Raw genomic sequence first — 12,596 nt, forward strand, 5'->3', positions numbered from 1 at the left:
TTTGTTAAAAAGAACATTTTTTTTTATAAAAACTTTTTTTTTCTATTTTGAATTCACTTTTTATTCTTTATTCAAAATCCCCCCCATATCTAATTTGGCATAATTTCTTTTATTAAAAAATCCCACGGTTTCTGTTAGTTGGGTCATATTCCACTTCAAACTGNTCCCCCCTTTTTCAAACGGTTCCCTAGGTGCCTGTGGGAGGAGTCCAAGGGAGGGGTTCCCCTTTTTAGAAAGCGGCGACTGTCTCCTTTCTATTGGGGGGTGTTTTGGGGGCCCGCCCCTCCCCCTCCGCCCCCCACCCAAAAAACGGTGTGAGTGGTACTAAACATTTCCCGTAACTGGTTCAGATAATATGTTTGCCAAACTGGGTTCGTTAGCTGTGCATTTGTTTACATCACAGCACCACTATTTTACACTTTTCTTTAATTAAAGAAAAGTTAATTCAACATGACAAGACGTTTTAAAGGTTTTTAATTAATAATTTCACCTAAATTGTGTGTTTAAAGTGGCTGCCAATAATTTTGGTTTTCGTTGTTTTCTATGCTTTTTTCACTTTTCTTTCGTTTTCCAGCAAAAGAAGATGGCGTAAAATCCGCCAAAAAAAATCTACTTTTTTCACTCTCTTGTTCCATGATTCATGTTGAATCATGCTCTTGTTCTTGCGTGATGTGTCGTTGGTTCATTCATTGGAAATGAACCTAATCACATTCTTAAGTTTCCGGAGCCGCATAGCAACATTACCTTTGAAATTATATCCTGTCTCAATAGCGCAATTAGAAAAAAAATCTAATTAGAAGCTGCGCAAAAAAATCGCGNTTGAAATTATATCCTGTCTCAATAGCGCAATTAGAAAAAAAATCTAATTAATTAATTTCCGAAGTGGCAAGCACTAATTTCCGCCCAAGTAGGGGTATGCCACGTAACTTCAAATTAAAATTACTTTACTGAAGTTTAAAACTTCAAGTTTTAACAATTTATACGTCATAGCATGCCAAAAATTTACATTGTAAACTGCTAATATTGCTAATAAAAAATATAAAGCTGACTTTTTAAAAAAATTCTAGTTTCGAAGCATTTATTGATTTTTTTGACAGTAGTTCGCACAAATAACAACCCTGCTTGATTCGCGATCTGCCCTTGTAATGACATTGAATCGGCTACTCTCGATAACCATCAGGAACCTTTCGCGCAGACAGACATCTTTTGTGACAGAATTATTTTTTGGAAATTTTATTCAACAGAGATTATCGTCTTGTGATAATAAAGGAAAAAAGAAAGGCGGCAAAATGGCTTTTAATAAATTGAGCATTGAAAGTTTGGACCTAAATGGCAAACGAGTGTTGATGAGGTAAACGCTTTTGTAAGAACAATTTGAGTGCGAGTTGCATAAATTGAATTTTCAGAGTGGACTTCAATGTGCCCATCAAAGAGGGGAAAATTACAAGCAACCAACGTATTGTGGCCGCTTTGGATAGTATCAAACATGCTTTGGACGCAAAAGCCAAGTCGGTCGTAAGTCATAGCACTAAACTTTTGCATACATTTTCTGAGATATATGTACATATATGTATTTATAATTGCGTTCACTACAAATATTTTCACAGGTACTCATGTCGCATTTAGGACGGCCAGATGGACAAAAAAATTTAAAATATACGCTGGCCCCTGTAGCTGAAGAGTTGAAAAAACTTCTAGGTAAGGATGTAAAATTTTTGCCCGACTGTGTTGGACCGGAAGTGGAGTCTGAATGCAAAGACCCAGCAGCTGGTTCTGTAATTTTGCTGGAAAATTTGAGATTTTACATTGAAGAAGAGGGTAAGGGTCTTGATGCAAGTGGTGCAAAAGTGAAAGCTGATCCAGCTAAGGTCAAGGAATTCCGCCAGAGCCTGGCCAAACTTGGTGATGTTTATGTAAACGACGCGTTCGGCACTGCTCATCGCGCTCACAGCTCCATGCTGGGCGAAGGTTTCGAGAAGCGTGCTGCCGGCATTCTGTTGAACAAAGAATTGAAATACTTTGCACAGGCTTTAGATAACCCACCACGCCCATTTTTGGCCATTTTGGGTGGCGCTAAAGTAGCTGACAAGATCCAATTGATTTCAAATCTACTGGATAAAGTTCATGAGATGGTGATTGGTGGCGGCATGGCCTTTACTTTTTTGAAAGTAATCAACAATATGAAGATTGGAGCATCGCTTTTTGACGAAGAAGGTTCAAAGATCGTAAATGATTTGGTCGCGAAGGCAAAGAAAAACAATGTTCAGTTACATTTACCAGTCGATTTCGTATGCGCAGATAAATTTGCTGAAGATGCCAAAACATGCGAAGCAACTGTCGAGGAAGGCATTCCTGATGGCTACATGGGTCTGGACGTTGGACCAAAAACTAGGGAATTGTTCAAGGAACCAATTTCCCGTGCAAAACTCATCGTCTGGAACGGGTGAGTTCTTATGTCTTATACATTATGGTGTTAAAAACTGCTGACACAGAGTATTCTTGCAGACCACCCGGTGTTTTTGAATTCCCCAACTTTGCTCACGGTACAAAAGCCGTAATGGACGCTGTAGTCTCAGCAACTGGATCCGGTACTGTTTCCATATTGGTGGAGGTGATACAGCATCATGCTGCGCCAAGTGGGGCACTGAATCTCAAGTATCCCACGTTTCGACCGGAGGCGGCGCTTCGTTGGAGCTGTTAGAGGGTAAGACACTGCCAGGTGTAGCTGCTTTGAGCAATGCTTAAGTTAAACATTACGTTGTTTCGAGCACAAGAGACATATTGCATGCATATTGCAAATGAGTAAAACTTATGTATTACTGTTATGAAGACACATTCAATTAGAGTTTGCTAGGAGACTCAGTTATCTTGTTTGTTGAAAATACAAAACCGAAAAATCGTTTAGACGTTGAATAAAAATAGCTAAACCCTTATAAAACTGTGCATACTTTCTAATTATAAACGCCGAAATGTTAAAAGTAAGTATTAAAACCTTTATACTTTTGATTACGTATAAATTGCTGTTATGTAAAGCATTGCTTATAATTACAAAAAAATTCCAAATTATCAGAATATGCCAATCTAATCTACTTTCTCGTAAAATTTGAGTTCATAGCGGCAGAGGTGCGTTGGATATTGTTCAAGTTTGAACGTATTCGTGACCCAACGGATGATTGATTGGCAATAGCTTTTTTAACTTCCTTGTTAATGAATTCTTTATCAAATTCCTGCTTTTTGTAGTGCTCTTCTTCGCGGGCATTTGCATCGCGGTGCTTTTGCACCGTTTTGACGCGGTCTTCTTCCCGCCAACTAGCGTTTTCCATCATTTCACGCAGGCGTGCTTCTTTTTCCGCATCGCTTAACTTATTTTGTGAGCTTCCGCTTTTACTTTCACTAGACCGAGCATGTCGTGAGTTATTTTCGTTACGGTCCCTTGATCTTGGGCGGCGTTGTGGTGATCGGGATTTTGTGCGGCCTCCCCTTCGTGATTCTTTGGGTGATTGCGTTGGTGAACGCCGTCGGCTTTTATGGTTTTTGGGTGATCTCGATCGGGACCTTTGATTTTGTTGTCCTTCATACTTTTTATAATCTTGTGCTCTTGTTCTTCTTTCCCGATCACCCGAACGATTCCTGTTTTTACGAGTGTCACTTCGATCCTTACTTTTTGAACGACTTGAACGCTTATTTTTAGTAGCATGTCTACTTCCTGCGGCTTTACTTACTTCCTTCTCTATGGAGGGTGAAGTAGAGTATTGTCGTTTACGCGGTTCTGCAGGTGAACGAGCGTCAGAACGCCGGCGTTGATGATAGTCCTTCGGGGATCTTGAACGCGAGTTTCTGAATTTTCGCTGTTTGCTATAATTTTTGTTATGATAATTTTCACGCTCTCTTCCTCCTCGATCTCTTGAACGGCTTTTTCTCTTACTACGGTGGTCACTATCACTGCTTATTGAGCGATTTCGGTGATCTTTCTTACGCTTACTTCCTGCTGCTTTATCCAACTCTTTTGTGATAGTTTCAAACTTTGCATCTAACAATTTCGATAGATTTAAGCCCGAAAACTCTTCTCCTTTATTCAGTTTTTTATATTTTTTAGCTAACTCTTTATCTAAATCCTTTGCAGTATCGCTATCTGAGTCGGAACCAGATGTTTCTCCATCCGTTGATGATTTACAACGCTTTTTGTGTTTTTTCTTTAGTTTCTTGGACTTTTTTACCTTTTTAGATTTTTTGAGCAACTGATCACTTTTGAGTATTCGATGTAATTCTTTTAATTTTACAGGATTTTCCAAAATTTTTTTTCTTGATTCCATTTCGCGTTGCCTTATTAGCATTAGAGGATCTTCCATGACTTTACGCTGCAAATCAACTTGCTCCGTTGATTCCATATTTCGATATGCACGTATTGAAAAGGGTATACACTCGTGTTCAACATGATTTATAGATTGCTTTACACCAACGATATTTTGATCCTTTCGTTGCTCTTCTGCTTGCAGCATTTCAAAAGATTTGTCAATGGTTCTACCAAGTAGGTATTCTTCACGATTTATAAGATCAGTACTACCTGAAAAATTAGATGTGATTGAATGAATATAGATATAGAGGTAACTTTCATCATTGGCATACTTTTATACATCCATTCCAATTTTTTGTCTTCTTGTGGAAGTATGCCAGAACTACGACCGATATGCTTAAGCTCCTCACGTGTTTTTTCTTCCTCTATTTCTCTGCGTAAGTCTTTGAGTTTCTTGTCTTCTTGGGACTTTGCTTGTTCCGCTTTCCAGACCTTCTCCTGGTTTTTCATGGTGTGCGGATGCCACGACTTCTTTAAATTCTGTAAACAAGTGTTATTAATGAGTTGCTGCACTTAAAATTTTTGTTTAATAGTTTAGTTACCAAGTCCCCGCCACCCATAGTTCTTGAGCTTTAAAATAGGTATATACTTGAATCCCTGGTAGTCAGCTGGCTGAGTACGTCCGACGTTATGTACGGCTTTGTATAATACTTTGTTGAATTTTCTATAATTCACTATTTTTAACCAAAAACATTTATTCTTGATAAAAAAACCACAGCTGACGAGCTGGGCTATACAAATCAGCTGATTCCCTCAGGATTCACAAAGTTGCTGTCATCGCGATAATTGTGAATGAATAAATCCGCCATCTTGGCACTAACAGAATTTCCGCTTTTTAATTTCGTCTTATAGGAATTACGTATTTCCTTTAAAAATGTTGATGCTTGTACAGTTTTAACGGAAGTACATTTACAAAACAACTAAAAACTAAATTATCGAACAATTTTAATTTATTATATACCAATTCTTTTTTTTTCAATTATTCGAAAAATTCTAAATATTTAAGAATAGAATGTGGCAACCTATGTACATACACATTAGCCCCCAACGGGTGGCCCCAGCTGATTGCTAGCGATAAAGTGGGGCTAGCTCATTTCGCGATTATTGTGCATTTGCTGCTTTGGGCAATTTATACAGTATTGAATTTTGTGCCGTTGCCTACGTGTGTGTTTTTTCAGCTGGCCAACTCACACTCGAACCGCCTAGGAGTTAAATTTTATAAATTCGATAATTTGTTGATATTAAATTGATAATTAATCAGTGCATAGTGCAGACTTGACATGGCAAATATTAGCGGAAAAACGTTGTTGTCGGCGAATCGTGCTTTTGGAGCAGCACTAAATGTGAATGCCGCACGCACACAGTAAGCAATGGGGGCCACTTGTAAAACTAGGGATTTAGAATGTAATAAAAATGTAGCACTAAATCGTAGAACTATTAAAAAATGCTAATGATGACATTCACATGTGTACATACCTCCATACAAATGTGTGCATACACACCCATGTACGTTTAGTCTTTTTTAATTGACGTAGGAGATTTCCATGCTGCCGGTGTTAACTGCCTAACATTGCGCTGCAGCAGATGTCATTACACAAGGTCATACACGGAAGTAGTATATTTTCATCCTTATTTTCGCATTTTCACGCGTACTTATGTATACATATTTAGAATTTTGTGTTTTATAAGGAGAATAATTTCAATGGCCTGCGTGAGGGAGAGTCAATAAGTAAAGTCGGTTTTTTAATTAATTTACTTTTCAGTAGATACAATTTGACATTCAAATTGCTATCATAATTTTGTTTTTATAATTAGTATTTTAACCGGGCTGCACATCAATTCGTCAATACGAGGGGTATTGATACCGAGCATGAGCCTATATACTATGTACACATATGTGCATTTGTACCACATACATATGTATGTACACGCATATGTATGCATGTACATATATCCGGTGACGTTCGATCAATTCAAGCATGTGAGCCCTCGATGAGTTTACATTTTGCGAATAAATTTTTATGTACATAATTCATGTGGGTGTGCATGCTTGTTTGTACATAAAACTACATACCAACGAATACATTTTATGCCCTACAATTTGCCTGTATTATGAAAAAGAAATACTTGGGGGTGTTACGGTTGCTTATGTCAAGCCATTTCAAGTGGTTTAAATGTGGGTATTATTAAGCATGGCATAAGTATATTAGGTAATAAATTAAAACCGTAAGGAAAAGCACTTGAAAAAACAAGCCAATTGTTTTAAGTGCCATCCCAGTATGTACTTGAGCATACATAACGCACATTAAATCAAAAACAGTCACAACTCAAAAATTTTCAGTTTTGATTTTTTACTATAAAACAGTTTCCTGACCATATCTCTAACGTCCGCCACAAATTTCTTATTTTACCGAAAGAATATTCTTGACACCGTTTAAGTTTTGTTTACGTAGCATCAATAGTTTTTTGCCTCTCCTGAACATTTGGGATATTTTGAGATGTGCCTGTTTTTGATTTAGGTTGCAATATGTACATACACTATTAGGGTTGTCCCCCACTGCTAGAGAAAAAAATGTTCATTATCCAAAAGTGTAACGTGTTTAGTGTCATTAATATATTATCATTTTGAACTTGAATTTAGTACCTTATTATGTGTGTATGTATGTATACTAATTTAATTTTTTAAGCTTTAAAGACAGAAATTGTGATTTACAACAACTTTGGCTTTTACACAGCAAAAAGTAATTGTTCAAGTACTATTAAGGGTCCGTGTCCATTATATGTATCTAAGCATCACAGGTTTCCTTCATAATTAGCAAGATAAGATATTTTTTATCTAAAAACACCCAGCATACACTTCAATGGATTACAAATTTTAAAGTCGATGCTTTTTATAGTGAAGCGGGTTTTTAAAGTTTTTATTTCTAAATATGTTCACATAACCTGTAGGCCAATCGAAGTGGTGAACATTGCGATTTTATATAAATATGGATATTGTGCACTCGCGATTGTTTTGCATTACACATTGCAAAAAAAAAAACAAAAAAAAAACAAATAAAACGGTTCAAGTGCCTGAAGAAAATGAAATTGCTACTATTATTTTATTAAGCATTGCAATCAGATATTTCGAGATAACGCTGGTGTGATCACGTACGACGACGAAAGTGCTTTTAAAACCCTCCTCTTCTACAGGGAAATTTTTGCTTTTTTTGTACATGCATCATTTGCTTGGACAAAAATGCCAAAAATTTATTTGACCTGCTATGACTTAGAAAAACAATCATCACAACGCCAATATTTTTCTTAATTTTCGAAAAAAATGCTTCGCTTCATTTCTCACTTTTGCATACTTATTATGTACATAAATATGTATGTACTATGTAGCATGTTTGCACATATGTACATACATATGTATGTAAATAAATACATACATACAAGTCGGGATATGCCATTTTCCCTTTAAAGCATCATTTCATTGGGTTCGCAAACAATATTTGGACGTATAATTAACCAGCTATTGGAGTAGCTCAAGATGCCCTTTTAATAGAAGCTTAATAAAAACCTAAACCTTTTCAAGAGAAACTAATTATTTTTTAATTCAAAGTCAAACCTTCTAAAGTCATTTAATCTAGTTTGATTGAACGGTACAGATAAGTATGTATGCATGCAAGAGTCCGTTGTTAGAGAATTCTATTTTTAAATAGCCCAGCGTATTAGAGAACGTTGTTGTTGCGGCAGAACGTCATCCGTCCAGCTAACATAAGCGATAACCAACGGTTTAATTATGCCCATGACAATGAATAATTTACATTTGCACATATGTATAATTTATACAGTTTAATGTGTTTTAAAATGGCATAGTGGGCTTATCAATTTCAAAACTCAAAAATCATTTAATTATTATTTTTTATTATAAGAAAACATACATATGTATATAGGTATGTACATATGTATATGAATGTGCAAACTAATTGTTGTTGACGTCAGTTTAAATACATTTAATGACAATTTGAAAAATCTATCCCAACTTTGTTATTAAATTTAATTTAATAAACAGCTGAATATATTCTACTGTTGTATGTCTAGTATTTTTAAATTAGCTTAAAATATGTACAAACAGACATACATATAAGTATGTATATGGGGTACTCAATGCTGAGTAAATATTTTAATGTATGTAAATAATTGCTATCGCTGATACAAAACCACTAAACATTGCGGTAATGTGACGCAGGGAAAAATATACAATTTTGTAAACACATACATATGTATATAGTTCCTTGCAAAAAGTTTAAAAAACAATAAATACACACATATCAGCTCGTGATAATGTGTAGCCAGTTTTTAATAAATGAAAATTATATGTTATTTAAATCTTATTTTAATGAGTTTAGTTTTCTAAAACAATAAATACAAATATGTTTACTGATGCAATAAAAAAGTTGCATACAGTTCTAACATTCGCATAAATAAATTGAAATAAATAAAAAGAATAACATAAGTAGATTTTATAAAATTATCATTTTTATTATCAGTACAATGAGAGCAGTAGACGCCACTTGTACTTGCACTATTATATTTAAAAATTTGTACGTTATGATTTCGGCTTCAGATCGTGTTTGACCGTTTTTTGGGACTTTTATTTATTTTTATCAAATTTGATATTTATTTTTAAATCTCATTTCGTCCATGTCGTTGTTGTAACAGCACACAAGTTCCACAACGAGTTTTTGGCGAATGATGTAGGAGGAGTGACCAGACCTTAGTCAGCCATAAATACTTGTTCCGGTTACTTAGATCCGACTGTCGTGGTTACGTTGTTATAACCGAGAAAGTGAAATCTAAACATAATCGAAAGATTCACTAGATAAAGTTTCAAAGTTATAGTAAAATCGAAATTCAATCCAGTGGAACCTCGATATAACGAACGTTGCTAAAGCAAAAACTCAAAATAATAAAATTTTAGCCGACTCCCCCCGAAAAAAACTCGTTGTTTTGAAATTTTCATACAAAAATACTCCATAGAGTCCCGTTAGTTACAGCCTCTTTATAACGAAGTGTCAACTTAAAAGTATCTACATTGCAAATGCTGAATATGTTGACGGTTAGAGCCCCGTTAGAAAAAAATCCAATTATACTTATGACCCAAAAGTTACATTTCAACTTCGTTATATCAAGGTTTCACTGTATAACAATCAAATTCATATTTTTAGTTTAAAACTGATAACTGATCTCATCAAATTTCAGAAAAAAAAGAAGAAAAGAAATAACAACCTGAACCCTTTACAAAGAGTTTGTTGAGCTCAGGTCTGATACATACTTAAATGGCCCGAAAGGGATGACCGATTACGCGTCTAAAACAATCCCCGATGCCTACACGCAGGCTTGCTACTTAAGGAAGGGCAAGGGGGAAGACAAAACCTTAAAGTCTTTCGTAAGACAATGGTCAATTCCGAGAACTATCTTGAATCCTTCTTTCTGTCTTTCGAAAGTTTTAAAATAAAGATCTGCTAACGTCTTTTAGTAATAAATTTTCTAAAAATGTATGTAAATAAAAACTATATTTATGTACAATTTTTTTTTTCAAAACCTAAAAGAAAATTAAACAAAAACAGTAAAATTCTAAAAATTAAATTAAATTAAAAAGATCTTATTAAAAGAATAAAAACTAAAAATTAAAAGAAAGTTAAATAAAAAATAAAATAAAATAAGTTTCTAAAAATAAGATGAAATAAAAAAATAGTTTTTTTTTAAAACAACAAAACCTAGCAAATGTAAGAAAATTAAATTAAACAAGCAATTATAAGACAGCAAGACAGTTACTGGCAACGATGTGACCGACAGAATTACTAAAGTTGGCGTCCATTCGGAAACTGTGCCAATAAAATTTTGCGGATCTCTCTACAGGCAATTAAAAGGTGGGAGCAAGAAAACTAGACAGGAAGAGAAATTGTGAAACAAAACCCATAGCTGAAGGTTGTGTCGGATTATTTGCCGAATGTACGATAGCAAGCTGACATAGTTTATTTTTCCCTCTCAAGAGGGAGGACACCAGGCTACTACGCACGTAGCGAGTGTACTAAGAGGACAGTGTTAGGCTTCACATGCCTTTAAGTTGGCTCTGACCAGTGAAAAAAAGTGGGCAGGAGAAACGGAACGAACGCAGGCGTGGAGACTTTGCAGCACACCCTCTTTGCGTGTCCAGCCCTTTGTACCCTAGGGAAAAGTGTTCTTTGAGTAGGATTTTTGCAGAATCTGGAAGCACTGTCACAATAGGTTATGACAAATTATTTCACTTTTGGTCCTGGTTTCTAGATATAAGTTGTATGTTTTGGTTGCCCTCTTTCTAGCGACGCTATAGAACTTAATGGTCTCCCCGAAGCTGTCTCACTAACCTAAGCTAAAATTAAATTCTTGATTTTTATAACTATTTTTACTAACATTCAGAATTACCTAATAAAGAAAATTACACTTTTTTTCTCCCCTGTAGATCATGGTTCGCCAATGTACAAATGGGACCACCTGATGCTATTTTGGGTGTAACCGAGGCGTTCAAGCGCGATTCAAATCCGAAAAAAATCAACTTGGGTGTAGGCGCATATCGTGATGACAACGGTAAACCATGGGTGTTGCCCAGTGTGCGCAAGGTAAGTTATTAAGTAATTTTTCTAAGTTTTTTTTTATTAAAATAAATTGTTAAAATAATATTCAAGGCTGAAGAACGCATAATTGGTAAGCAATTGGACAAAGAATACGCCACAATCATTGGTATTCCGGATTTCTATAATAAAGCCATCGAATTGGCGCTGGGCAAGGATTCTGAGCGATTGCAGGGAAAGCACAATGCTACAACACAGGTAATATATCGAGCCCTAACCGCCAAAATAACGTAAACGACATTTTTTTTCAAAATTTTCTTTTCGATGCAGAAATATTTCTAGAGCATCTAGATGCATTTCTGCATCGAAAAGAAAATTTTGAAAAAATTTCGCTTACGTTATTTTGGCGGTTAGGGCTCGATATGTATATGAAACAAATGAATCAGAGAAAAGTAGAGTATGTTTACCACTGAGGCCACTTTGATGTGAAAAAGGTTGCTCATCTACCTATTTATATACATACATACATAAATGGCTTTGGAAGAAACGGATATTGAACGCTGCAGCTCATTAGTAAAATGCGATAAACATTGTATAGGATACAAAAGATAGCAGCCAAAATAATGCGCGATAACAAAACATATCGATAACAATAATATATCGAGAAAGTATTGTAATTTATTGATTATTAATTTTACAGTTGTCTCTTTCTGTTATTGTTATCGGTATTGTAATAGCAATAACAAAAAGTTCGATAACAATGATAACGATAACAATAAAATATCGATAAGTAATTGTAATTCATTGATTATTTTTACAGTTGTATATTTCTGTTATCGTTCTCGTTACTGGTATCCATATTGGATTTGTTATCGTTATCGATATTATTAGAAACATTTGGAAGAAACAGATAGTAAATTCTATATTGGATAAGTAAATTTGAATAGTGAAATAAATAGCGTTAAGAATATGAGCGATAACAAAATTTATCGATAACAATTACAACAAAAAAGTATCGATAAATCCTTAACAGTATCGTTATCGGTATTGTTTTCGATTTTATTATATTTGGAAGAAATTGAGAGTAAACTCAGCACCGATTAGTAAAATTCGATAATACTATGCGGTGAAAATGAAAGCGATAACAAAAAGTATCGATAAAAACAAGAAGGATAACAGTGAAGAATCGATAAATCATTAATTTTTCAGCTTTAGAGTTTTCGATTTTTATAGCTATTGTTATTGATATTGGATTTGTTATCGGTATTTTTATAGTTATCGATAACACTACCGCTATAGTTTTTTCCACTTTTGTACTTGCTTACTTTCACTTTTAACGTTTTTTTTCCTCACTTTGTTACGCATGTACAGATTTTAAAAGCTGCTCCTATATTCCTATAGGGGTATTCACCAAATTGAGCAAGTGTTCTGGCACTTGGGCAAAAGAACTGATTATCTGAAACCAACGAATGCTGTCAAAGATGTTGCTTGAGCTAATCAGCAAATTTTGCCCGAGTGCTGAACACAAAAATTCTTTCACATCAATAAAACCTGTGACGAAATAAGGAACTCATGTTTGAGAAGTTTATTTGAATTTTATCATGATAAAAACATAGCAAGGTATAACCGTTCTCTCAATTTGT

At 34.9% G+C, this 12,596-nt stretch overlaps 3 protein-coding genes across 3 annotated transcripts in view; 2 read left to right on the top strand and 1 right to left on the bottom strand.

The window, feature by feature from the left end:
- The first annotated feature begins 1,081 nt into the window (after positions 1–1,081).
- Positions 1,082–2,938, top strand: LOC108377764 (phosphoglycerate kinase-like). Its single transcript, XM_017634037.1, is given in 5 exon segments — positions 1,082–1,351; positions 1,407–1,515; positions 1,608–2,443; positions 2,506–2,597; positions 2,600–2,938. Coding segments are annotated over 5 exon segments (1,389 nt in total). The 5' UTR covers positions 1,082–1,145; the 3' UTR covers positions 2,746–2,938.
- Positions 2,939–2,972: 34 nt separating this feature from the next.
- Cwc25 (CWC25 spliceosome associated protein homolog) lies at positions 2,973–5,125 on the bottom strand. Its single transcript, XM_017634036.1, has 3 exons — positions 4,897–5,125; positions 4,627–4,834; positions 2,973–4,564 (listed from the first exon to the last, which is right to left on the bottom strand). Exons 1-3 carry the CDS (start codon positions 4,912–4,914, stop codon positions 3,087–3,089), a joined length of 1,704 nt encoding a protein of 567 aa, XP_017489525.1. The 5' UTR covers positions 4,915–5,125; the 3' UTR covers positions 2,973–3,086.
- Positions 5,126–5,403: 278 nt separating this feature from the next.
- Got2 (glutamate oxaloacetate transaminase 2) overlaps positions 5,404–12,596 on the top strand; it is a 9,481-nt gene continuing 2,288 nt past the window's right edge. The window contains exons 1-3 of the mRNA XM_017634039.1: positions 5,404–5,717; positions 10,845–11,001; positions 11,068–11,211. Coding sequence (XP_017489528.1) covers positions 5,635–5,717; positions 10,845–11,001; positions 11,068–11,211 — 384 coding nt within the window. The 5' untranslated portion in view covers positions 5,404–5,634. The remainder of the gene's footprint in view (positions 5,718–10,844; positions 11,002–11,067; positions 11,212–12,596) is intronic.

Source organism: Rhagoletis zephyria, unplaced genomic scaffold (genome assembly GCF_001687245.7).
Source record: "Rhagoletis zephyria isolate East Lansing unplaced genomic scaffold, Rhagoletis_zephyria_1.1 Rzeph_scaffold_12658, whole genome shotgun sequence".
Classification (NCBI taxonomy): domain Eukaryota; kingdom Metazoa; phylum Arthropoda; class Insecta; order Diptera; family Tephritidae; genus Rhagoletis; species Rhagoletis zephyria.